Source organism: Leucopleurus acutus (assembly GCF_964270905.1).
Source record: "Leucopleurus acutus genome assembly, chromosome: 2".
In the NCBI taxonomy this organism is placed as follows: domain Eukaryota; kingdom Metazoa; phylum Chordata; class Mammalia; order Artiodactyla; family Delphinidae; genus Leucopleurus; species Leucopleurus acutus.
The window spans coordinates 81,072,275-81,094,568 of NC_139143.1; the positions used below are offsets into that span (position 1 = coordinate 81,072,275).

General features: G+C 50.5%; 3 protein-coding genes across 6 annotated transcripts; all 3 read right to left on the reverse strand.

Annotated features, from left to right (window-relative positions):
* Positions 1–5,256: 5,256 nt before the first annotated feature.
* LENEP (lens epithelial protein) lies at positions 5,257–5,442 on the reverse strand (the record flags this gene model as incomplete). The annotated part of the gene is made up of 1 exon (XM_082861412.1): positions 5,257–5,442. One exon carries the CDS (start codon positions 5,440–5,442, stop codon positions 5,257–5,259), a length of 186 nt encoding a protein of 61 aa, XP_082717538.1.
* A 512-nt stretch (positions 5,443–5,954) lies between these two features.
* On the reverse strand, positions 5,955–11,768 carry FLAD1 (flavin adenine dinucleotide synthetase 1). 4 transcript variants are annotated; one of them, XM_082832686.1, is made up of 8 exons: positions 11,741–11,768; positions 11,057–11,281; positions 8,793–9,537; positions 7,941–8,088; positions 7,384–7,482; positions 7,117–7,306; positions 6,283–6,356; positions 5,955–6,165 (listed from the first exon to the last, which is right to left on the reverse strand). In XM_082832686.1, exons 2-8 carry the CDS (start codon positions 11,135–11,137, stop codon positions 6,030–6,032), a joined length of 1,473 nt encoding a protein of 490 aa, XP_082688812.1. In that variant the 5' UTR covers positions 11,138–11,281; positions 11,741–11,768; the 3' UTR covers positions 5,955–6,029. The 4 variants fall into 4 exon arrangements, with proteins under 4 accessions (XP_082688812.1, XP_082688813.1, XP_082688811.1 ...); XM_082832687.1 differs by lacking the exon at positions 11,741–11,768 and adding an exon at positions 11,673–11,735; XM_082832685.1 differs by lacking the exon at positions 11,741–11,768 and adding an exon at positions 11,469–11,651.
* Positions 11,769–18,753: 6,985 nt separating this feature from the next.
* On the reverse strand, positions 18,754–22,084 carry CKS1B (CDC28 protein kinase regulatory subunit 1B). The gene is made up of 3 exons (XM_082832797.1): positions 21,978–22,084; positions 19,792–19,919; positions 18,754–19,228 (listed from the first exon to the last, which is right to left on the reverse strand). The coding sequence occupies exons 1-3, from the start codon at positions 22,034–22,036 to the stop codon at positions 19,176–19,178; spliced, it is 240 nt and encodes a 79-aa protein (XP_082688923.1). The 5' UTR covers positions 22,037–22,084; the 3' UTR covers positions 18,754–19,175.
* Between the last annotated feature and the right edge of the window lie 210 nt (positions 22,085–22,294).

Below are 22,294 nucleotides of genomic sequence, written 5' to 3' on the forward strand. Positions count from 1 at the left end.
GTTAACCCCTTTTAGGGAGAAATGCACACCTGGGGTTGGGACAGCGATTCGGGGTGAGGGCCAGGTGCCTAGGCCGGGCCACGTGCGCCAAGGTTGAGCTGCAGAGGAGCTGGATGTTTGCAGAGCCTGGAGGAGAGAGGGCTTCTGGCGGGAAGAAAGGCAAGGCTGTGACTGGGCGGGGTCCTGAGTGAGTGGGTCTAGGGGCCTGCTTTGGAATGTGGGGGGCTGAGCTGGAAGCGGCACATCAGCTTCGTCGCCCACCTCTTCCCCGCTCTCCGCCTTCCCCCGGCTGCCTCCGCTTCCCTCGAAAAACCCGCCGCCCAGGAAACCGCTGGGGGCGCTCAGACCGCAGCCCTGCCGCCCCCCGGCGCCCCCACCGCGACCGCCCAACCCACCTGAAGGAGCCGTGGCTGCCAGGGTTGCCCCCCTCCCGCCGACTCCCCCCACACCTGCGGGCTGCACTATTTATAACTCGGCGCCTATTCCGGGCCTCTGGGCGGGAGCCCGGTGTCGCGCAGCGCTAATCATCGCCGGGATCTCTGCGCCCCCCAGGGCCGGGGGAGATAAATTTAGCCTCAGGAAGCTCGGGGGAACATTTTCCAAAACTCCACGTCCCAGAGAAGGCGAAACTGAACCCCTCTGCCCTCAGCCTCCTCCGGACAGCCACCAGGCGGCGCAGGTCCCCCGGCTCGAGAAGCCGGGTCGCTGCTTTGAAGCTGGGGTAGGTAAAGGGTTGAGAAAGAACGACCTGAGGATACTGAGGGGCGGAGGTCAGAGGGGTCAGAGAATGGCCAGAAGAATGGGTATGCCCCCAAAGCTGGCGAAGGCTGGAGTAGACAGTCTCAGCTGGGCATAACTGAGAAAGGACTAATGCCTTTTGAAGGGGAAATAACTCATATGCAAACGAGATGCAAATAGGGACGCAAATAAGAGCGTATGCCCTTGGGGGTCTGCGCTCTGGAGCTAGTGAAACAACTGCCACACTCCCCTTTCTGCCCGTCTTTCAGTTTAGCTGGGAAAACGTGGGACCCTCCCAAGATTATTACTATAATATCCAGTTTATTGCGCATGGCTCCTCAGACCACTTCTCTTGACCCCTCTCCTCCAGCTTCTGCACACCACTGACGGTCTTATATTCGACGTAATCAGCTGGGAATCCTGGATATCAGGCCGCTCCTCCGCATGCTGTCGTACTTGGGGGTCACTTCCAGTTCTGCCTGGTCTCCTTCCCTGTTTTACCCCGCCCAGTCCCCTACCCCTTGTGGCCACTAGAGGGCTCCGGGGCGCCGAAGGGTAAATGAGATCTTACCCATCCCTCCCTGTCTAGGTGCCTGCACATCTTCCTTTATTGCTCCCCTCATCCCCCTCCAGTGAGCTCTTGAGACAGTAGTTTGGACACTTAAAACCTGAACTTACTCTAGTTGGGAAGAGAACATTGCAGGGAAGCTGCCACATCTCACTTTCCCTTCTAGACCAGTGGGGAGGTGTAGTCCAGGGAACCATCTCCTGGCTTTGTGGCTTACATGAAAAGGGCATAGCTGGGCCTCCCAAATGAGCGCGGGGGAAATCAAGAACAAGGGGAGATTAGGGTTGAGGTGAAGTGGGAAATCATGGAGTGGGTGCAGAATAGGGGTGGATAGTCCCTTCCACATTTCTGCTAGCCTGGCCCTGCCTCCCAGGCCACTTAGGCTACCATCCCAAGCACCAGTTCAGAAGAGGAAGGCAGGAGAGAAGCCCTGAATTTGAGATGAGAGAATCTGGGTTCACTAAATGACTACCCTACTGCAGTGTGCTGTTCATATGACTTTGGAGAGGTCACCACACCTCTCTGGGCTTGTTCCTTCATGTTAAGATGGGACAATTGCCCTCGTCCTAACTACTTTTTTTTTTTTTTGTGATACGCGGGCCTCTCACTGTTGTGGCCTCTCCCGTTGCGGAGCACAGGCTCCGGACGCACAGGCTCAGCGGCCATGGCTCACGGGCCCAGCCGCTCCGTGGCATGTGGGATCTTCCCGGACCGGGGCACGAACCCATGTCCCCTGCATCAGCAGGCGTACTCTCAACCACTGCGCCACCAGGGAAGCCCCGTCCTGCCTACTTTTGAAGTGGACTTTTGTAACGCTCGCACACTCTGTAGCTGAAAAGGGCTCTGGAATGGTATATGAGGTTTTTGTTATCCTCCCCATCCCTCTCCTCAGTCTTTCCACTTTCAGGGTTCTGACACTCTCTTTCCAGCTCTGACACTCTCCTTGGGCTACTGGCAGTCACGACTTCTCTCCCCTCTTCAGCTCCGACCACCTGCCACAATCACAGGCCCTGCCTTCTACCCCTACTACTTCCCCAGTAGCCCTTGCCAGACATCCCCTCCCCTGGCAAAGTCAGAACCCTCAGACTTCAGGATCCACCTCCAGGCACTGCCCCAGCTTGGTAGGAGTGAGGTCTAAGAAAGGAAAAGGAGGCAAATGTCTAGAGCTTGAGTCAGGGAAGGGCTGGGGTTGGCCAAGCAGGGTGCAGGCTATGAGGGGGAGAGGGAACTCCAAATTCAGATGGGAAGTTGAATTCTGTGTCCATCTCTACCACTAACCTCTCTCTCCTTGGATTCAGGACCTTCTCACTGCTGTGCCCTGGGGCTCTGAAGGCACCAGGCAAGAACACTGACCTGCATTTTGTGGATGTCTAAAGAGGGGCTGCCAGGGATAAGAAATAACCTTAAGTTGGAGTACTATAGAGTACCATACTGCTGTACAAAAGAATGGGCAGGCTCTAAATATACTGATGTGGACTCCTGTATGAGGTATGTGAAGGGAAAATAGCAAAGTACAGAACAGGGTATAGAGTATGTTATTAACTAGAAGTATAAGTATATGTAAGGGCAGCCACTTCTCCCTACTGCTATTGCTGTAAGCCTGCTCTGAGCCACCAACATGTCTGGCCCCAATTGTGCCCATGACCTCCTAAAAGGTCTCTACTATCCTACCCTTGGTCCCCTAAAGTCTATTCTCAACCCAGCAGCCAGTGTGAGCCTTTTAAATAAAAAATCAGTTTATGCCCAACTGCCTGCAACAGTTCCTCATTTTACTCAGCATAAAATCTCAAGTTCTTACCATGGCATACTAGGCCTGCCTCCACTCCCATCCTTAGCTTGACTTTCTCTTTTTCTATAGAACCTATCACCTAGTAACATCAATGTACTTATTTTTTAATGTTTATATTTTATTTTCTGTCTCTACCCACCAGAATGTAAACTCCATGAATACAGGGATCTATTTTGTTCACTGCTGTATTCAAATCAGCCAGATTGGCATATAGCAGATGCTCAATAATATTTGTTAAATGAAAGAATAAATGTTTTGCTATTTGCAAAAACATGGATGAACCTGGAAGGTATTATGCTTAATGAATAAGTCAGACAGAGAAATACAAATACTGTATGTTATCACTTACATGTGGAATCTAAAAAATAAAACAAATGAATGAATATAACAAAACAGAATGGACTCACAGATATAGAGAACAAGCTAGTGGTTACTAGTGGAGAGTGAAGGGGGAGGGGCAAGACAGAGGTAGGGGATTAAGAGGTACAAACTACTGTGTATAAAATAAATAAGTTACAAGAATATATTGTATAGCACAGGGAATATAGCCAATATTTTATATAACTTTAAATGGAGTATAATCTGTAAAAATTTTGAATCACTGTGTTGTACACCAGAAACTAATATAATACTGTAAATCAACTATACTTCAATTAAAATAAAAAACTAAAAAAAAAAAAGAATGAATGACGATGCAGTATATGCATAGACTATCTCTGGAATGCTGTCCAAGATACTGGTCACCATGGTTACCTCCAGGCAGGAGAGCTGGGGGATAGGTGTGGGAGGGAGATAATTTTTACTATCAGAGTTTATTAGGCATATATTACTTTGACAAAAAAAAAAAAAAAAGAAAGAAAAAGAAAGAGAGAGAGAGAGAAAGCAAGAAAAAGAAAATAAGCCCAGAGAAAAAGGAGTTAACTAAGAAGTCTGAGGAAGAGCTGGTCCCTGGCAGTGAGGGAGGGCCACATACACCATCTCCAGGCCAGTGTCCCAGGACAGAATGGAGGGGGGAAGGCATAACTGGGCCCCAGGGAATGCTGGGTAGAGATCCCAGGGACACTGGCTGGCTCTGAGGTCATTGGGGGCTGTGAGTGGGCATGTCATTAGGCAGGAACAAGACGATGTAAATGGCTGGTGTGTGCCTACCACTGGGAGTGATTCAGGGAGAGCATGTGTTGTGGCTGCCGAGGGGAAGTGAAGAGTCAATTCTGCTCATTCTGGCTGTTTGTGTCCTATGCACTGTCATAAACCTGAGGGACCTGTGTGGCCATACAGGTGGCTTTCTCTTGCAGCTTTGTGTGTGAGCTAGAGGAGCAGGGCCGGACTTCCTCCGTAAGCTGGGAACTAGCACCAGCTCAGTGCTTTCCCCAAGATCTTCAGGGGCAGGGAGCTGGCCAGACCAGGTCTTCTATTTGGGTTCCCATCCTTACACACAGGGCCTCACAGAAGAAGACCCCACCCAAGCTGGACTCCTCCCTGTCTACAAGTTGGGAGGAACCTGGCCTTTCTACCCAACGCCCTCCCCACCCAGGCACCAGTGAGTCAGGAAACCTGGCTTTCATTCTGTTCTATCCAGGAAAACTTCCTTCCCTCCTTGGTTCCCAGACTCTTCCAGTGCTGACTTTTTCTGACTTCCCTGTAGACATTTAGAACTTTTGGTCTCAAGGCTTATTTATTATACATACAGTTCAGTGATTCTCATACAGAGATACTGGGGGCAGCCCATTCCTGGTACTAAGAGGGTATGGTAAGATCAGCCATCTGGGCCGGTGGGCTCACTGTACCAGGCTTGGAGGAGTGGCAGTTTCTGCTGCAGTCTGACTGGGGTCCTAGCCAGCAGGCCAAGCTCCTGTGCACCAGAGGTGCACTGGAGGTGGGGCCTGGGAATAGAGGCCGAGAGATGAGGCAGGTCTGACAGATGGCACAAACTCAAAGCAGGATCACACTTCACTCATTGTTTGTGGCCCGTCCTTGGTCAAGCACAGCTGGCCCCAGGAGTCTTGATGGGGGTTGGGCTGGGTGCTAAAAAAGAGAATGGGAAGCTGAGAGGCAGGCTTTGCCACAGAAGCTGCAGCCATGCCTCCTGTCTGCCCTACCCTGCCCACCTGAGCGATGCTGGCCATGGTGCCAGCGGGGAGGAGGCAGCTCCCTGCTGCCATTAATCCAGCAGCTCCTTGATACACCAGCAGCAGAGGAGGATGTAGGCGACTTCCTTCAGGGTCCGCTGCAGGCCCTCCCACCCTGTGCCCGTCTTCATGACAGGCACCCGGAGTCCAGTGTCTCGCAGAACTCCTCCAAGGGAGAAGGGCAGGGCCTGGGCTAGGGGCTGTATCCGGGACTGCATGTGGGCAGCAGCTCTGAGGAAGGGTGTGGGAGCTGCCTCTAGTGCCTTTTATCAACATTGTCCCCACCCCCTTCAGACCTCATGACTGTGGGGACAAAGGCCCCAGGGTCTAGCACAGGGAAAGTTCTGGGCCTGAGAATGGGCTGAGTCAGCCCCTGTGCCCAGGGATGGTGGGGTGGGGTTAGTAGGAGGAGGGCCTGGCCACTCCATCTTTCATCCTCCACAGCCAGGCCAGCTCAGCTTCCCTTCCTCCAGCCTGGGTCTCGAAGCCCTGGCTGCCCTGCCCAGTTATCCCTTCCCCCAGGGGTTGGCACTGCTCCCTGCTCCTGCCCTCTGGTGGGCTCCAGCTGAGGCTGGCACTGAAAATCATCAATGAGAGCTCCTTTCCAGCCTCCTCTCTCCCCCGCCGCCCCAGAGTGAGCACTGAGGGCTCCGAGCTGCCAGGGCCTGGCCCACTTCTGCTTCTCTCGTCCCCTGAAGCAGGAAGACACAGCCAGAGCAACAGGCACAGGAGAGGTGGTTTATTGACAGGTTAGACCCCAGGATGGCCCCCTTCCCTTCCTCCTGGACAGGGCAGGAGTGGGAGGTCACGTGCGGGAGTTCCGCTCCTCGTCTTCGTTCTCAAGCAGGTAGGCTGGACGGTAGGTGGGCTGTCCTCCTGGGTTCGGGCACTTCAGGGCTGGGTTCCGCACCGTGTTCTCCCGGCTCCCCAGTGACGTATAGCTGGTGGGGCGGGGGAATGGGAATGGAGGGCATGGGTGAGTGTGGTGGGCTCGGCTCTCCCAGTCCCAGCACCCTCACATCTTCCACACACCCATCCTCTTCCTCCAAATCCCTTACCCTTGGTCATACAGGATACAGTATGGGACAAACAGTTGACGCAGAAAGTCCCAGATGTCTCTGTAGGTCCAGTCCTGGGAGGTCAGAGAAGAGTCACACATACTTTCCTTTCCCACACCTACCCACTGCCACCTGGGAAGGGGACTATCCGGGGCTCTTCGGCTCCCTTGGCCTCTGAGGGAGGGCCTGCTACCCAGTTCTCTGGTACATCTTGCTCTGTGTAGGCCAACCAATAAGAAAGAGAAAGCTTTTATCCTGTCCCTCTCCATTTCTCAACCCACCCTCCACTGGCATCTAAGTTCCAGGACAGGGAGAGGATATCTATGTCTGTGTAAGCCTGTGCTGTCCAGTAGAACTTTCTGCAATGATGGAAATGTTCTTTATCTGTGCTAACATGGTGGTTGCTTGACATGTTGTTAGTAGAACTAAAGAACTGAATTTTGAATTGTAATTTAATTTAAAAATTGAGATATTCACATGCCATGAAACTCACCCTTCTAAAGTATACAATTCAGTTTTTTTTTTTTAGCAATTTGTATTTCATTTCAATTAATTACAATTTGAGTGTAAATAAATGGCTCATGGCTACCATATCAGACAGCACAGGTCTAAGTCATTGTTCTGTCCACAGGAGAAAGCAGGATGCCAGCCGTTGAATTAGTGCTCGATAAAAATTGGTCAAAAGGCTGAACGAACAAATAGCACAGCCTCCCCTGGATGATGGGGCTGTTTCATCCAAGCCCCAGGGCCTAACCTCCCCCACCTCAGGTAGCCAAGGAGCAATGACTGATAGGGGGCACGAGACTGAAGGCGATAAATCCCCTTCCCTGATACCAGTAGCGGGTTGATGCGCATGAACGAAGGCCACCCTGGGTCAGTGGGACTGAAGGGGCCGAGGCTGCAGGAGTAGGGGTCGGTGCGGCGGGTGCCCATCAGCACAGCCTCCAGCTGGGGATGCTGTGCCCGCAGCTCGCTCAGGGCCTGCTTCATGTCACCCTCAGCCTCCAGCACCTGCAGACTGTACCTGAGGAAGAGCAGTGGGAGTCAAGAGTGGGCCCTGCCAAGCCCCTCTTGGAGCCCAAACCTTCAGGTCCCTGGTACCTCTTGATGGTGTCCTGTAGAAACTGCTCCAGCTCAGGGAAAGGGGAGATGCTGCGGATATACAGGATCTGGAGGGGCTCTTGAGCATCAGGGTATTTCCTGGGGAGGGGGCAGAATCCATTGGCTTGCCAGGATGGGCAGGGAAATGCTCTCCAGAGAGCTTGCCTTTTGGCCCCTGGGATGGACACCCTCCCCTTCTCTCCTTTCCTCATCCTTCCCATCCATCAGAACCCACTTCGTCTGGGAAGCCCACTCTGACCTCTTACCTCTCAAATCTGGAGCATACACTCCTGTTTCCAGTATGTAAGCCTTACCTCCCCGACAGGACTGTGACCACCCTGTTGTCGGGGACGGTGGCTTGCACGTCCACACCCCGCGCCAGGCAGGCGTCAGACACTCAATAAATATGGTGGGGGAATGGAACTGAGAGGTCACTATGGCTACCATCCTCCCAAACCCCACCCAGACACCCCCTTTCCTCCCTGCTTCTTAGGATGGGGAACTAGAGGATGGGGCCGATCTATCTCTGGGGTCTTGCCTCCAGGGGGTTGGCTCACTTCTGCACAGCGGCATGGAAGAGGTGCAGGAGGGCGGTGCAGTCCTTGCCCCCGTTGAATCCCACGCAGAGCTGGGTGAGGCTGTACTGAGCCAGGGCAGTCTCAATGGTCTGTAGGGCGCCTGCCACCTTTTCTCTCAGAGAAGACCCTGCCAGCCAGGCAGGGAAGAGGGCATCAGATAGAGACATATGACTGTCAAAGGGCAGTGGTCAAAGGGCAGTGGGGGCCAAGTTGCCCTTGCTTAAAACCCTTCCATATCTTCCCAGTGTTCCCCATGCCTTCATCTGCCCACTCGGCCCTGCAGTCTGCCCCCAGCCCGTCATTCAGCCACACCTCATGGCACTCTTCACCTCAGCGTCTTCCCTCTGGAGGTCCTGGTTTCTTTCCATTCTCCTAAACCTCATGCTGCTTCCTTTCAGACCCTCTCTCACACTGTTTACTCTTGCCTACCTCCTGGTCTGACCAAATCCTCCTTAGCACTCAGCTTATATGTCACTCGCCCAGAGAAGCCTTCTTGGACCCCACATCAAGGCTGATCTCCCTGCTATGGAGACCCCCCATCACTGACACCTCATGCACGACTACCTGTTTAACGTCTCCCTCTCCTGTTAAACTCCTTGTCCAGAATAGGGCATACCTCTGTCTTGTTGAGTTATACCCCCAACAGCCAGCACAGTGTTGCTGAAAGGAGGTACTCAATTGATATTTATTGGAAGAATGAATGAATCAGCTGTAGCTATCTTCTACCTTCTCCTGGATCTGGGGGAAGCCTCCAACAGCCCCTGCATTCCTGAGACTGAGGGTGGCACCAAAGGTCTGGTGTATGCTGCCCCTCCCCCAGGAGGCCCCTACCTGACTCAGTGAGTTTGTACACGGCCTCACTGGCCTGCTCCACGGCGTTGGGTACGTAGGGGACCAGCGATCCCTGGGGCAGACGGGCAGTCAGGTAGGCCAGGCATTCCTCCAGGGGCCCTTCTTCCTCCGAGTCCAGTGTCAGCTTCACCTGATAGTAGTTGCTGCCCCAGTCAGGGTAGGAACCCAGGCCAAGCCTGCGCCCAAAGTGGGCCTGGGCCTCAGCCAGGATGGGGGCGATAGAGGCCTCATTAGCTGCCACATACAGCTCTCGCAAGTGGAACTGAACAGCTGTGTTTTGAAACAGTCCCTTTAGCCCCTCCAGCACCCGCCGCAGCAGCTCCGGAATTCCCGGGAAGAGGTAGACGTTTCGGACGGAGACTAGTGGGAATCTGAACGGACGGCCAGTGAGAGGATCTGTGCCATAATGTAGGCGGGCAGTGGAGGGCACCCGTGACAGCTTCTCCCAGCCCTCCCCCCCTAGGGCTTTGATGGCCCCTTCCAGCTCAGGGTGTGGCCTGAGTTCGTCCCCAAAGGCCTGTGCTACTGCCTCGAAGGTCACATCATCATGGGTGGGGCCAATGCCCCCTGCCGTAAGGACGTGGGTGAAGCGGCTGGAGAAAGACGTGACCTCAGCCGCGATGGTGGCTACCTCATCGGGTACGACAGAGACTCGGCACACCTGGACCCCCAGGGAGCGCAGTGTCCGGCACAGAAAGTAGGTATTGGTGTCCTGAGTGTGTCCCTGCGAGATTGGAGATGGGGAAGATGACAGTGTCAGTGCCGTAGGGATGAAGGGCAAAGGGGGAAGGATCAGGCTGCATCTGCCTGATGATGGGACACTCTGCTCTTTGGGGGACACCACCTCGGGCTACCCAGAAGCCCAGACTAGGCGGAAGAGTGGGAAAATCCATGTGAATGGAGTCAGGGGTAATGTGATCCCCCTTGGGCCTTCATCTCTGCTTATGGATTCAATCATCAATTGTATGGGGACAACTCATCTACTTCCTCACCAACCCTGACAGTTTTAGTCCTCTGGCTCCAGGTGCTTACTGGGCATCTTCACCCTATCCCTGGCTGTTGTCCATTTGGTCAATGGCATCTCCAGACACTGTCCACAGCGTCAGGTTCTTCAAGCTGTCAATTCTACTTCTGAAATGTCTCTCCATTTGCTCTCTTCCCTCTGTTCCTACTGCCACCAAACGGGTCCTTGGCACCTTTCACCTGGACAGTGGCGGCAGACCCCTGGCCAGAATCCCAGCCTCCAGCCACAGCACTCTGCCCCGTGCCTCCTGAACAACTTTCCTAACGTGTCACTGTGATTGCATCACTCTTGGCTCAAAAGCCATTTGTTGTTTCCAACCATATACAGAATAAAGTTCAAATTCATTTGCAGAATATTTGAGGCTGTGAGTCTATGGTGTGTGTCCACTCTTCTTTTCCAGCCCCATCTTCTTCTACTTCTCTACAGAGAGGTTAGTGGTTAAGGGAGGCTCTGGAGTAAGTGAGAATCAGGTTGGAACCCCACCTACCACTTACTAGCTGTTCAACTGTGGGCAAGTTTCTCAACCTCTCTGAGCCTCAGTCTCATAATCTATTCATTGAGATTTATAATAAAAGTACCCACATCGGACTTCCCTGGTGGTCCAGTGGTTAAGACTCCGCGCTTCCAATGCAGGGTGCGTGGGTTTGATCCCTGGTCAGGGAACTAAGATCCCACATGTCGGGCGGCTCAGCAGGGGAAAAAAAAAAAGTACCCACATCATGGAGCTGTTGTGAGGATTAGTAAAATCACATATGTGATGTAATAAGCACACTGCCAGGCGCTAGTAAGCACTCAATATTACTATTACAAACCTGATGCCCACCATGACCTCTAGTGAGACTTCCCTGATTATTCAGAAGTAATTTCCCCCTTCTAGTACTTTCCTTCTATCTCACTTATCTACTCTGTGGAATGCCTTGGATCATTTTCCAAACAGGTTGGATATAACTCTGAAATAATACATGCATTGTCATTTCTGTAAAGCCACCCCTCCCCCTACCATAGTGCTTGGCAAATTGTAGGGACTTTGCTACAAGTTTTTCAACACAGCAATTGAAAGAATGAAGGTCATTTTTCCTCCAATATATTGGACTCACTCCAGGACCCTACTGCAGCAAGGGGGCTCCCACCCTGGTTCACCCTCCCTCAACAGAACGTGGAGCAAGCTCCGGAGGACAGGAGAACGCTGCCCCTCCCCCCTCCTCTGTCCCAGACACACCTTGAGGATCTCATCTCCAACAATGATGATGCCCGCCGTCACGCTGCGCCCTGGGGGAGGTTCAGAGGCCCTAGATGCCATGGTCCTGCCTTCTCTGCCCCTCTGCAAGGCCCTCCAGTAGCCACCCAGACCCCCAAATAGGGGGCGCAAGCACGCGGGGCCCGCCAGGTCTACAGGGCACTGGGGGTCATAGCCTGGGAACTGGGGTTCCGGGGTCGAGGGAACCTGGAGGAGCCAGAAAGGACAATGGGGGAGAGCAGGAGTGCAATCTTCCTCATCACGCCCTTGACAATCGACTCCTTTATCCATGTCCCTTTAATAAACGTGTTCTCAAACCCTAGCCCATACCTCTTTTAATGTTTTCTATGCTCGGTCCTAGTCTCCTTAAAATGTCCTTCTCTCCCGAACCTACCACTTTAAATGTCTTCTGTCCGTTGAGCTCGGCTCCTCTAGGGTCTGCTCTATCTTGGGCATCTGCACCTTTAAATGCCTCTTCTCTTTGGGGCATCTGTTCCTTTAAATGTCTACCTTATCCTGGGCCTTGGCCCCTTTAAGTGCGTTCCCTCCCTCCACCCACGACCAAAACTCAGCCGCCTTCTTCTGCTGGCTTCCGCACCCTTTCTAGCCCGGAATCCTGTCTCTTCCCGCCACGCTTCAGACTGCTGAGCTCTTCCAGGTTCTCACCTGCCTCTCGCCCCTTCACCGGGTCTTTCCCTCTCTCCTTCACTCCCGTGGTAGCTTCCGTACTTAGAGTCCCGCCTTAGACGCCTACCTACCTCGTATTAATTGGTCATTTTGGCCGTCGCTCACACAATCTTTAAGGGTCAATTGGTGTAGTCGACTATCGCTCTCGAGCTTTAGCTAGAGGGCGGGAGTAGTGCTGGGTTGTTATTGGCGACAACCACGTGGTCACCCCTCGCCCGGAAACATGGGGGCCGGGCCTTAGTTGGGGGGCGGGGCTTTTCTCTCAGAGCTGGGCTTGAGGAGTCGGGAGTGAAATGAGTGGTGGTGGTTGGAGGTTCTTTAAGGACTTTGGTGTGCTCCAGTCTCGTGCTGGAAGTAAAGAGAGGCTTGACTCTAACCTCTGTTCTGTGTTAAAATTCTTGTATGCATATGCTGTTATTCATTAACCATGACTTATTCTAAGGGGTTGGGGGCTGGCACTGGTGCAGAGGGGATTTTATATTGTGGCAAATGGACGTTGGAGGGACAGCCAGGAAAAATTGTCAGCATTGCCTGGGAGGTAGCAAGATCCTGGAGGTGACCTTTTAGTGTGTGGAACTTTCATTTGTCTCTGTTATAAACAGAAAAGCTAATTACCGAAACCTCTTTTTTTTTTTTTTTTTTTTTTTGTGGTACGCGGGCCTTTCACTGTTGTGGCCTCTCCTGTTGCGGAGCACAGGCTCCGTACGCGCAGACTCAGCGGCTACGGCTCACGGGCCCAGCCGCTCTGCGGTATGTGGGATCTTCGCGGACCGGGCCACGAACCCATGTCCCATGCATCGGCAGGCGGACTCTCAACCACTGCGCCACCAGGGAAGCCCTACCGAAACCTCTTTGACAACAAAGTCTTGCCCCACCTTGTTCCAGATGGTGCTTTAAACAACCTCTCCCAGTTAATTGGTCTTGGAGGTACGAGTGAGGGCGGCGACTAGGGAGTGCCACGTGTCCACTTTGGATTCTCATATTATCCTAGCTTCCTCTTATTTCACTTGCTTCTGGTCTAAAAGTACTTCTTAAACTTTAACGCTCCTACGAATCATCTGGGGGCCTTTTCATTTTTTATTTTTATTTTTAAATTATTTATTTATTTGGCTGCGTTGGGTCTTTGTTGGTGCGCGCAGGCTTTACTCTAGTTGCGCGGTGTGAGGGCTTATTGCAGCGGCTTCTCTTGTTGCGGAGCATGGGCTCTAGGCGCGGGCTCAGTAGTTGTGGCACAAGGGGTTAGTTGCCCCGCAGCGTGTGGGATCTTCCCAGACCAGGGCTCAAACCCACGTCCCCGGCATTGGCAGGCAGATTCTTAACCAGGAAAGTCCCCATGGGGGCCTTCTTAATATGCTGTTTAAATCTACAGGATTCATGCGGTTTGGGTGGGGCCTGAGATTTGCATTTAACAAGCTCTCATTGTTGTGGTCCTAACGCGGGTTGAAAAAGAATTTCCAGACACAAGGCAGGATGAAATAAGATAGAATTTATTAGAGGGAAGGGTTGCTGCCAGAACAGCAGGCCGACTTCCTAGCAGTCTGGCAGAGTCAAGCCCGAACATGTGCTATTGATCAGTTTTTATAGCCAGAAAACAAAAGAATGGTCCGGGGTGAAAATTTCGTTTACTGATTGGCTGAGGCACATACACCTTCCTTCTATCTGGTGAGAGTGGGACAGCCCAGATGCCTTTCCTTATTTGGGACAGGTCCCGTTGCCCAGGTGGGTGTTGCCCAGGTGGGCTCAGGAATTTCATAACCATCTCAACATAGTGGGGAGGGCGATTTAAGAGTCGGGTAGGGGGTGTAACGCTGCAACTTTTTCAGGCAGGGTCAGTCTTTGTCCTTGAAGCATCATTGTCCTGGGAGCACCACATTCCCCCTTCTATTTATAGGGCCAATTCCTTGGCCCTATTGGGTACCCTGCTCATATCTACCTAACTGCCTAATTCCCTCTCAAGCATTCTGGAACCCCTTTGTGAGAAGGGGTGACAAACTCTGGCTGCTTCCTGCTGAGCAGGGGCATCATGGGGCCCTGGGTTCCCGTTGCCTGCTCTCTGTCAGGGTGTATCTAGGGAGGAGTGTGGGCCCCATGTAAAGTGATGGCGGCTTGTTCAAGGGGTTGTACGAGTGTTGTCTGGCCGGTGTTTTTGTTGCATCACCATTTGTATTCTGGAAGAGACAAACTTAACAAGGAGGTTAAAAATACATGGCCCGAAAATCGGTCTGGACCTTGCCTGACTGATTAACCAAAAAACAGCAATCCTCCTTTAACACTGCACAAGTCCCTCCCTGATAAGCCGTTAGGAGGTCCTGAGCTCTTCTATTTTGTAAAACCGCTCCTGTTAGAGAATTTATTTGTTCTTGTAGCATGTTAATTTGAGCTGCTAGGTTGGCAATCTGTTGTGTGAGTTCAAGAGAGAGCTGTTGGGCAGTGAAAATAGAGTTTAAGAGTCCTGCTGAGCCTGTTCCCATCCCTGTTATGAGGATCGAGGAACGACGAGTGGGACAATGGCGAGTGGGACCAGAGAAGGAAGTCAGGGCTGAATAAGTAGCCCCTGTGTCAATTAGAAAGGTTATATTAGCCCCTGCCACATCCAGGGTTACCCGGGGCTCCTCCAGTCTTATGGGGAACATAGGGTCCTGTAGGTTGAGCCTCGGGCACCTTCAGTCATCCACATCCAGGAGCCCCAGATCTACAGTGCAATCCGGTTCTTGCTCCTGGTAGTCAATTACCACTGACAGGGGTAATTGGTTTTGACCTCGGCCCACGGGGGCTGGGACCAAAAAACCCCGAGTGTTGGGTGGTTGTGGAATTGGCCTACCAGCTTGAGGGCGGCAGGGACAACTCCTCTTCCAGTTGGCCCTTTTGATGATAAGGGCGTGTGATATCGGGTGGTGGGGTGTGGCAGTTCCTGACAGTGTGCCCCTGCTGACTGCATTGGTAGCAGGTCCACGGTGGTTTCTGAGATGGGAGAGGGGCTCCCGTGGGTCCCTGTTGTGGGAGGGACTGAGTAATGGCAAGAGCCATATACTGAGCGTGTCGTTTTAATTTTTCCTCCTCTCTCAGTTCTCATCTGTTCCTAGAAGCCTCCTCCCTATTGTTAAAAACCTTCAAGGCCGTGTCAAGTAGGACAGAAAATGGGGTTTGTGGCCCTTGCTCTAGTTTCTGTAATTTCTGTCTTATGCTTGGGGATGCCTAGCTTACAAAGTGAACTGCAAGTACAGCCTGACCTTCAGGGGTCTCAGGGTCTAGGCTGGTGTATTTCCTCATAGCCTCTACTAATTGGGCCTGAAAAAGGGCCAGATTCTCAGAGGGTTCCCGTGTGACTTCTCTGAGTTTATTATAATTGACAGGTTTGATGATTGCCTTTTTCATACCTTCTAGTAGACAGGTAATCGTGTAATGTCTCCTAGTGAGCCCTCCTGCTGGCCCATTTTTATTTTCCTGGTATCTCCATCTTGCGTCTGCCCGTGGGACTGCCTCTGCCCCTGCTCGGTTCTCATTAGGATTTCGAGCGTGTGCCTCATCTGCCCAGGCCTGAGCCACAGCCCAGATCCTGGCATTTTCCTCGTGATGCAGCAGGTAGTTAGGACCACGTGGATATCTGGCCAAGTTAAGTCAAAGGCTATAGTTAGGGCCTGGAATTCCCTTATGAACATGGAGGGGTCCTGGCTAAAGGAGCCCAGTTTCCCTTGAATATGAGAGAGATCAGACATGGGGAAGGGGACATGAACTCTGATAGTACCTAGGTCTCCGTTAGCAACCTCTCGTAGGGGAAGCATATCGGGACTCGATTCAGAGCATTGGGCTACTGGTGACTGAGTGTGGGGCAGGGGTGGAAGGTCTGCTTCTGGGTACAGGGGTGGGGGTTGGGGAGCAGAAGGTTGAGGAGGAGGCTGGGGAGATCGGGGACAAGAAGGGTCATCCAAGATATCTGGTGGAGGGGGAGATGGGGAGGGACGAGGTAGTGAAGCTGAAGGAGGAGGGTGGGGAGGACGAGGCATTAAAGCGGCAATGGAGAAACACATGTGACAGGAGTCCCTCAGGCTCAGATTCTGACCGAGGGCCATGAAGGGCTGGACACATGGAACCTCGGAATCCTTTGCTAGTTTCCAACAATAGAGATCAAGTTGGAGGATCATGTTGTAATTTAGCGTCCCATTAAGAGGCCATTGTTCTTGGTCCCTCAGTTTGTATTGGGGCCAAGCCGTGTTACAAAAGAAAATGAGCCTCTTCTTTTTGAGACTGTCTGGATCAAATTCCTTACAATTCCTGAGAATATAAACAAGAGGTGAGTCTAAGGGGACAGATGTACCTGAACCCATTCTTAGCCCCAATGCCATAGAATGGGGCTACTGAGAATCACTGACAAGCAAAAAGGCAAAAATCACTGACAGGCAAAAAAAAAAATCACTGACAGGCATATGTGCCCTCTTTGTCTCAGTGATGTCTCCGTGCAACTTAGGCACAAAAATGCTGACTGTCTCAGCTGTCACGTCCGACTGAGGTGGCCAGAGCAGTGAGAAACCGTGCGGCCAGGGCATCAGTGACCAGAGAGGGGAATCCCCGGAAGCCAGCCGGGAATTGACTCACCGTTATTAGACTCTCATGGATGGGAAGGAGCTCCCGGGACGACCTAGAGGCGGTGAGGTCCTTTGGAGTCAGTCCGAGCTGAGGAGAAAGAAGCAGAAGCGACAGAAAAGAGGACTGAGGATTCCACCTTCTACCCCTACCGAGGAGGCGGTGGCCAAGGGACTGGGGGCTGTGTGTTTTGCTTTGTCCACAACGTGCCTCGCGTTGCACGGAAGCTGTCTTGCTGGGGGCAGACGCTCTAATAGCCTGGTCCGTTCCGTGACCCCCTTATCCTTTCACGGGAGTCTTCAAGCAGCAGGCACCCTAATGGCTTTTAAATGCCTTACCCGTGCCCGCACGATACCCTTTGGCCTAGTCCTCAGTCGGAAGGAAGACAGAGGGATCCTCACCTGCTCTGGGAGGCAGTTACTGGGGCAAAGTGAACCGTGGAGCCTTCGGAACACACAGGCTGTGGCCCTGGCCAGAGTTCCTCCGTTGCTTCCACAGCAACTTGCCTGTTCACAGAGGGTCCCAAGGAATGAGGAGAGGAGGTGGGGAAAGAGATGCCCCTGGAGATCCCCGTACAGGCCACCAAATGTTGTGGTCTGAACGCGGGTTGGAAAAGAATTTCCAGACACGGGGCAGAATGTAAAGATGATAGAATTTATTAGAGGGAAGGGTTGCTGCCAGAACAGCAGGCCGACTTCCTAGCAGTCTGGCAGAGTCAAGCCCGAACATGTGCTATTGATCAGTTTTTATAGCCAGAAAACAAAAGAATGGTCCGGGGTGAAAATTTCGTTTACTGATTGGCTGAGGCACATACACCTTCCTTCTATCTGGTGAGAGTGGGACAGCCCAGATGCCTTTCCTTATTTGGGACAGGTCCCGTTGCCCAGGTGGGTGTTGCCCAGGTGGGCTCAGGAATTTCGTAACCATCTCAACGTGGTGGGGAGGGCGATTTAAGAGTGGGGTAGGGGCTGTAACGCTGCAACTTTTTCAGGCAGGGTCGTTCTTTGTCCTTTAAGCATAATTGTCCTTGGAGCACCACACTCCTGTCATGCTGATGCCACTGTTTTCTGTAGTAAAGCTCTAAAATTCATTCAGAGGACTGCTGAACCACACCTGGCCTCATTTTACTCTCCTAAAACCTAAAAAGATAGATATGATGCCCATTTTACAGATGGGCAACAGGCTCAAAAAGGTGAAGGGATGCCATACAACAACCACAAAACACTACAGTGAATGGTAGAGCCAGGCTTCTAGACCCTTCTTTCTCAAATAATAAGCCCCGTGTTTTTCCCAATTAAGAGCGTCTCAGCTCTAAAAAAACAAAGTCAGGCTTTCCTAATGACGTAAGCCATATATGCTACATCATCTTTCTTAGTAATGGTGGTATTTGACAAGCCCCGCCCCCCTCCCCGAAACATCAGCTCTGGTCTGATCCTTTACAGTGGGTTCTCAAGCTTAAGTATGCACCAGAATCACCTAGAGAGCTTGTTAAAATGTCACTAGGTTCTACCCTCAGAGTTTGATTCAGTAGGTCTAGGGTGGAGCCCAAGAATGGACACTTCTAAGGAGTTTCCAGGTGATGTTGATGCTTCTGGTCCAGGGACCACACTTGAACTACTACTGCTCTAAGGAAAAAATGAATGGAAGACAGAGAGAAGTGGGAAGATTAATCTCCCTTACTTAGCACTTCTGTTCAAAGTAGAGGGTAAGCTATTATTTGGCGAAATGTTTTCTCAAATAGCCACAGTTTACAACTGTTTTCTCAAAGGTTAGTGCTGTAACTACTTGTGTAAGAATGCTTGAAATTCCCTCATCCAGGCCACACCCCAGACCAATTAAGTCAACTTCCCTGGGAATGACTTAGCCATCAGCACTTTTAAAGCTACCCAGGTGATTCCAATGTTCAGCCACGGTGAGAACCACTGAAAACACCCCCAAACCATTGTGGGGAGTGAACAGGCCAGAGGTGTGCCTGAGCCTTAGGCTGGTCAGGAAGTGGAGTGCACTAGCAGCCTCTGGCTGACAGCCTCCTCCCTTGTGTACCCTTCAAAAATCAGGACTACGTTAATGGCAGCATCCCTGACTGTAGAAAAGAATTCATTTGTTTTGATGAGATGAAGTTGTCCCCATATAACCTCTTTCTTAGGCCTGTAGTTAGAGTGAAATATATTTCAGTAGATGTTTGACAGGAAAGTCTGCTTAAAGTAGATTAAAAACCAGTTACCTGAATGTTGAAATAAACCTCATTATTAACAAAGAGCTGAACTTCATTTCATTATCTCATTGAAGGGCATATAATTAGAACCATGATAGTGAATGTGATGCTTGCCCTGAGAGGGGGAAAAAACCTTTACAATGAGAGAATCAGATTATAAAAACTTCCTCTTTAATCAAGGCTTTTTAACATGGAACAGATTTCTTGAATAAAATGGAAAGTTTCCAACACATTGAAACATAAATCACCATACATACAACACCTGGCAGAAAAAAAAAAAACAGGAAGTTTACACAATCCCTGTAACAGCCACGGGTCTTATTCTTAGATGCTTCCTCCATCTGCCAAGTGTGTTCTGCTGGATACAGAGCTCACACTGGTTTTGGGGGTCACACTTAGCTGAGGCTGCAACCCAAAGAGCAGTTGTCCGGCTGGGCCATGGTCCTGTTGGTTCTGCTCAAGAAGCAAAGCAGTCTCCAACACGTTCAAACAGTGTACTGAACATCCTTTAAATATCAAAGTGAGAAACAGGAAGGCAACATAATAATGTCATCAGAAAGATGTTAGCAAATGAGGACAGCTGTATAAAGCATGAGGCTGAAAAGTGGCTCCCCAGCTTCATTTCTTTGGCTTCTTGGGCAGTGGCCGCCGGAACAGCAAGATGTGAGGTTCTGAAAGAGTGAGTGAAATCTAAGAGACAAGCTCACATCATCCTATGCACAACCTATAGTATCTCCCACTCCCACTTCCCAGGTATCACCCACTCAGATCTTTACAACTAAATTAAGATTTAAGCATATGGCCTTAGAAGCAGACCCCGAAGCCTGGCCTGTGTGCCAAGTACAGAATTGTCAGTATCAGTTCTCTTGCTATGTTTGTGCAGCCCCGGGGCATCCTTTATTAGTTTTGTCTGGCAGTTTGGTGTCTGGTGTCTTATCAAGAAATATACTTTCCTTGGTTTATTTGGAACACATCCCCAAATTCACTTTCTGATGGAGAATGAAGCAGGGGCCATAACCTCTACCAGTGTATATGTAGCCTTAAAAAAAAAAAAAAAATCCTCTGACCAAATTAGAGATTAAAGGAGGTTTTTTCAGTGACAGGTTGTTTCTGAACTTCCCAGATACTTACTAGTAAATCATCCCCACTTTCCCCCTATTTCTTTGGGTTATGCAACCTTATCATTCCTTCATTTCCTCAGTCCTACATGGTTGCTTTCTGCCATTGCACTGACCTGGTTCATGGATCATATAATGGACCCATCCCTGACTCTGCTGAACGCCAAGATTCCTCCATTCAGATTCAGACATCAAATGGGTTTTAGGGACCAGCTTGGCTATGTCCTTGGGCAACATCACATGCCTGTAACAGAAACATGGGAAGGTGGGGAATCTGTATCAGTACTGGGTACAGTATGTCAGACGAGTGCCTGCATATAAAGCCAAGAGAGGCAAGAAAAGACAAACCAGTTCGTAATGGCAGGGAGTTTATATAATCTTATTGTGGGGCAGAGGCAGCTAGAAATAAAGGCCAAGATACCTACATTCTCACAGAAGTATATTAAAAAGTACACATCAATAAATAACACCAGTGAATGAGCACCTAAATTCCAGACACTGTTGATATATTGACTCTGCCTTCTCGGAGCTTATAGTCTTCTAGTTGATGACGCTAATATAATGGGAACCCCACAACACACACACACACACACACACACACACACACACACACACACACACACACTTAATAAGTAAAGGCAATTTTGAACAGAATTGTAAGGAGGAAGGGAGAGAAGTAATTTATTTCACGGAGAGGAAAGGCCTATCAGGGAAGAGTCAGAACAAAGGGTGAAATATATCTTATCCTTTAAGATCTATCCTAACTTCATTTTCCTAACTCTGAAGGGATGTGCCATGAGACTTCTTTGGGGGGAACTCCATGCTTTTCTAACCAAGGATAAGTCTCCTTTCATGGCAAAGAAATTACTACTCTGACATGAATTGGGGTGATTCAGACTTCATCATTTTCAATGAAAATGTACTGAATGCTCTCTCTGTGCTAAGTAAAAGGGATTTTTTCCCCCAAAGAGTCAATTCTAGTCTAAATGTCTGAAAATAGCTTACATCTTAAGAAGTCCCTGGCATAAAGATTGGCTTCCATACCTATTTAGACCAAAAAAACAAACAAACCCTTTTCTTAAACCAAATATCACTGCCAAGACTTACATCTTCCAGGGGATGAAATTAGTGATGTTTCTCTAGCCCTGCAAAGACATTATAAGCACTTAATTTTAGTTAGCCTATTTCAGATGTAGAGAAAAACAGCTGAGGAAAAGAAAGTTAATTGGGTCCAAACAGGGCCGGGGGGCCTTTCCCAAGGATTTGGCATAAAAATAATACAAATAGTGTGTTTGTCAGCAGACACTGAGTTCTCCAGAAGGCCCAGAGCCCTGCACTAGGCTGAAGAAACACAAGGAAAGCAAGCTTCCAGTTGTTTTAAGTATTACACTTCATATAGATTGGTCGAATGCCAATATTTGTAGAATTCTTTGTCTTCCCTAATTTTCTAATCTAGAATTATGGATTTAGGGTTTATCAAATGCAAACTATAGGGAGTCCTTTCTTCACCATGCTTGGCAAGTCGTACGTGCTCCCACCACAATCTGTACATAGTTCTATCATACCAATTATCACCTTCTTTCTGCTATCTGTCATTACTTCCACAGATTTTTAGGTTTGTTGAAAGCAGAGACCATGGCTTATCCTTGCACTTTAGTAGAACACCTGAAACCTATAAGCACTCCATAACTGTTTCCTAAGTAGATGCCTTTCAAATATTTGATGGGAATCTATTAGGTCTATATTAAGTCTTTTCTCAATGCTCCTGGCCAGTTTTATTCCACTCCAATTCTTCGAAGCCCACTTCCTAAAACAAGCCAGGCAACCACGCCCCCTTTCCATGAATTAATAAGCAACACTCAGGCTCTCTCAGAACTCCCCTCACTTTGAAGCCTCGAGGAAAATTCGGGATCCGCCTTTGCCACCTTCTCCCAGGAGGCTCTACGGTGTTGCCATGATACAAGTAGTCTCAAGAAGGCAAATTCAATTTGCTCAATGAAGGTGAGAGAATGATCCAGAAACCCGCAAAGCTGAGGGTGGTCGGCACTCTAATACTCTAACCACGTCCACCCACGCCTCCTCCCAACAGGAGAGCTTACTCTAAATTCTCTACCACTTTAGGGTTTCTTTTACGATCGCACCCTACCCTTCGCGCATGCGCCTTACGCTCTCATTGCTCGCACCCATTCCCTTCATCTCCCGCGCATGCGCCATTCTGTAGCTTCAGTCCGCGTTACTAACTCCTCGTGCCCTCACTTTTCAAAGCTCACGACCTTGTTATTGCCCCCGCGCCGGCACTAACCGGTACTCGAACTCCTCGTCGTCGTATTTGTCCGAATAGTAAATCTGCTTGTGCGACATAATCACCCTGCCTGAGGACCGTCAGCCCCGTACCGCCAACCTCCAAACAACTCCCAGCAGCACGCGCTCCCACCCTCTTTGGCCTCGCTTTCAAACACACCGCCCGCGCTTTCTATTGGTCATTCTGGCGGAAGGCGGGACAACCCCACCTTCAAGCCTCCGATTGGCTTAGATTTGCTTCTCCTTGAGTCCTTATTGGAGTGCACTGCTTACGTTGCTCAAGAACAAACGTAGGTCAAAAATAGGCCTCTTATTGGC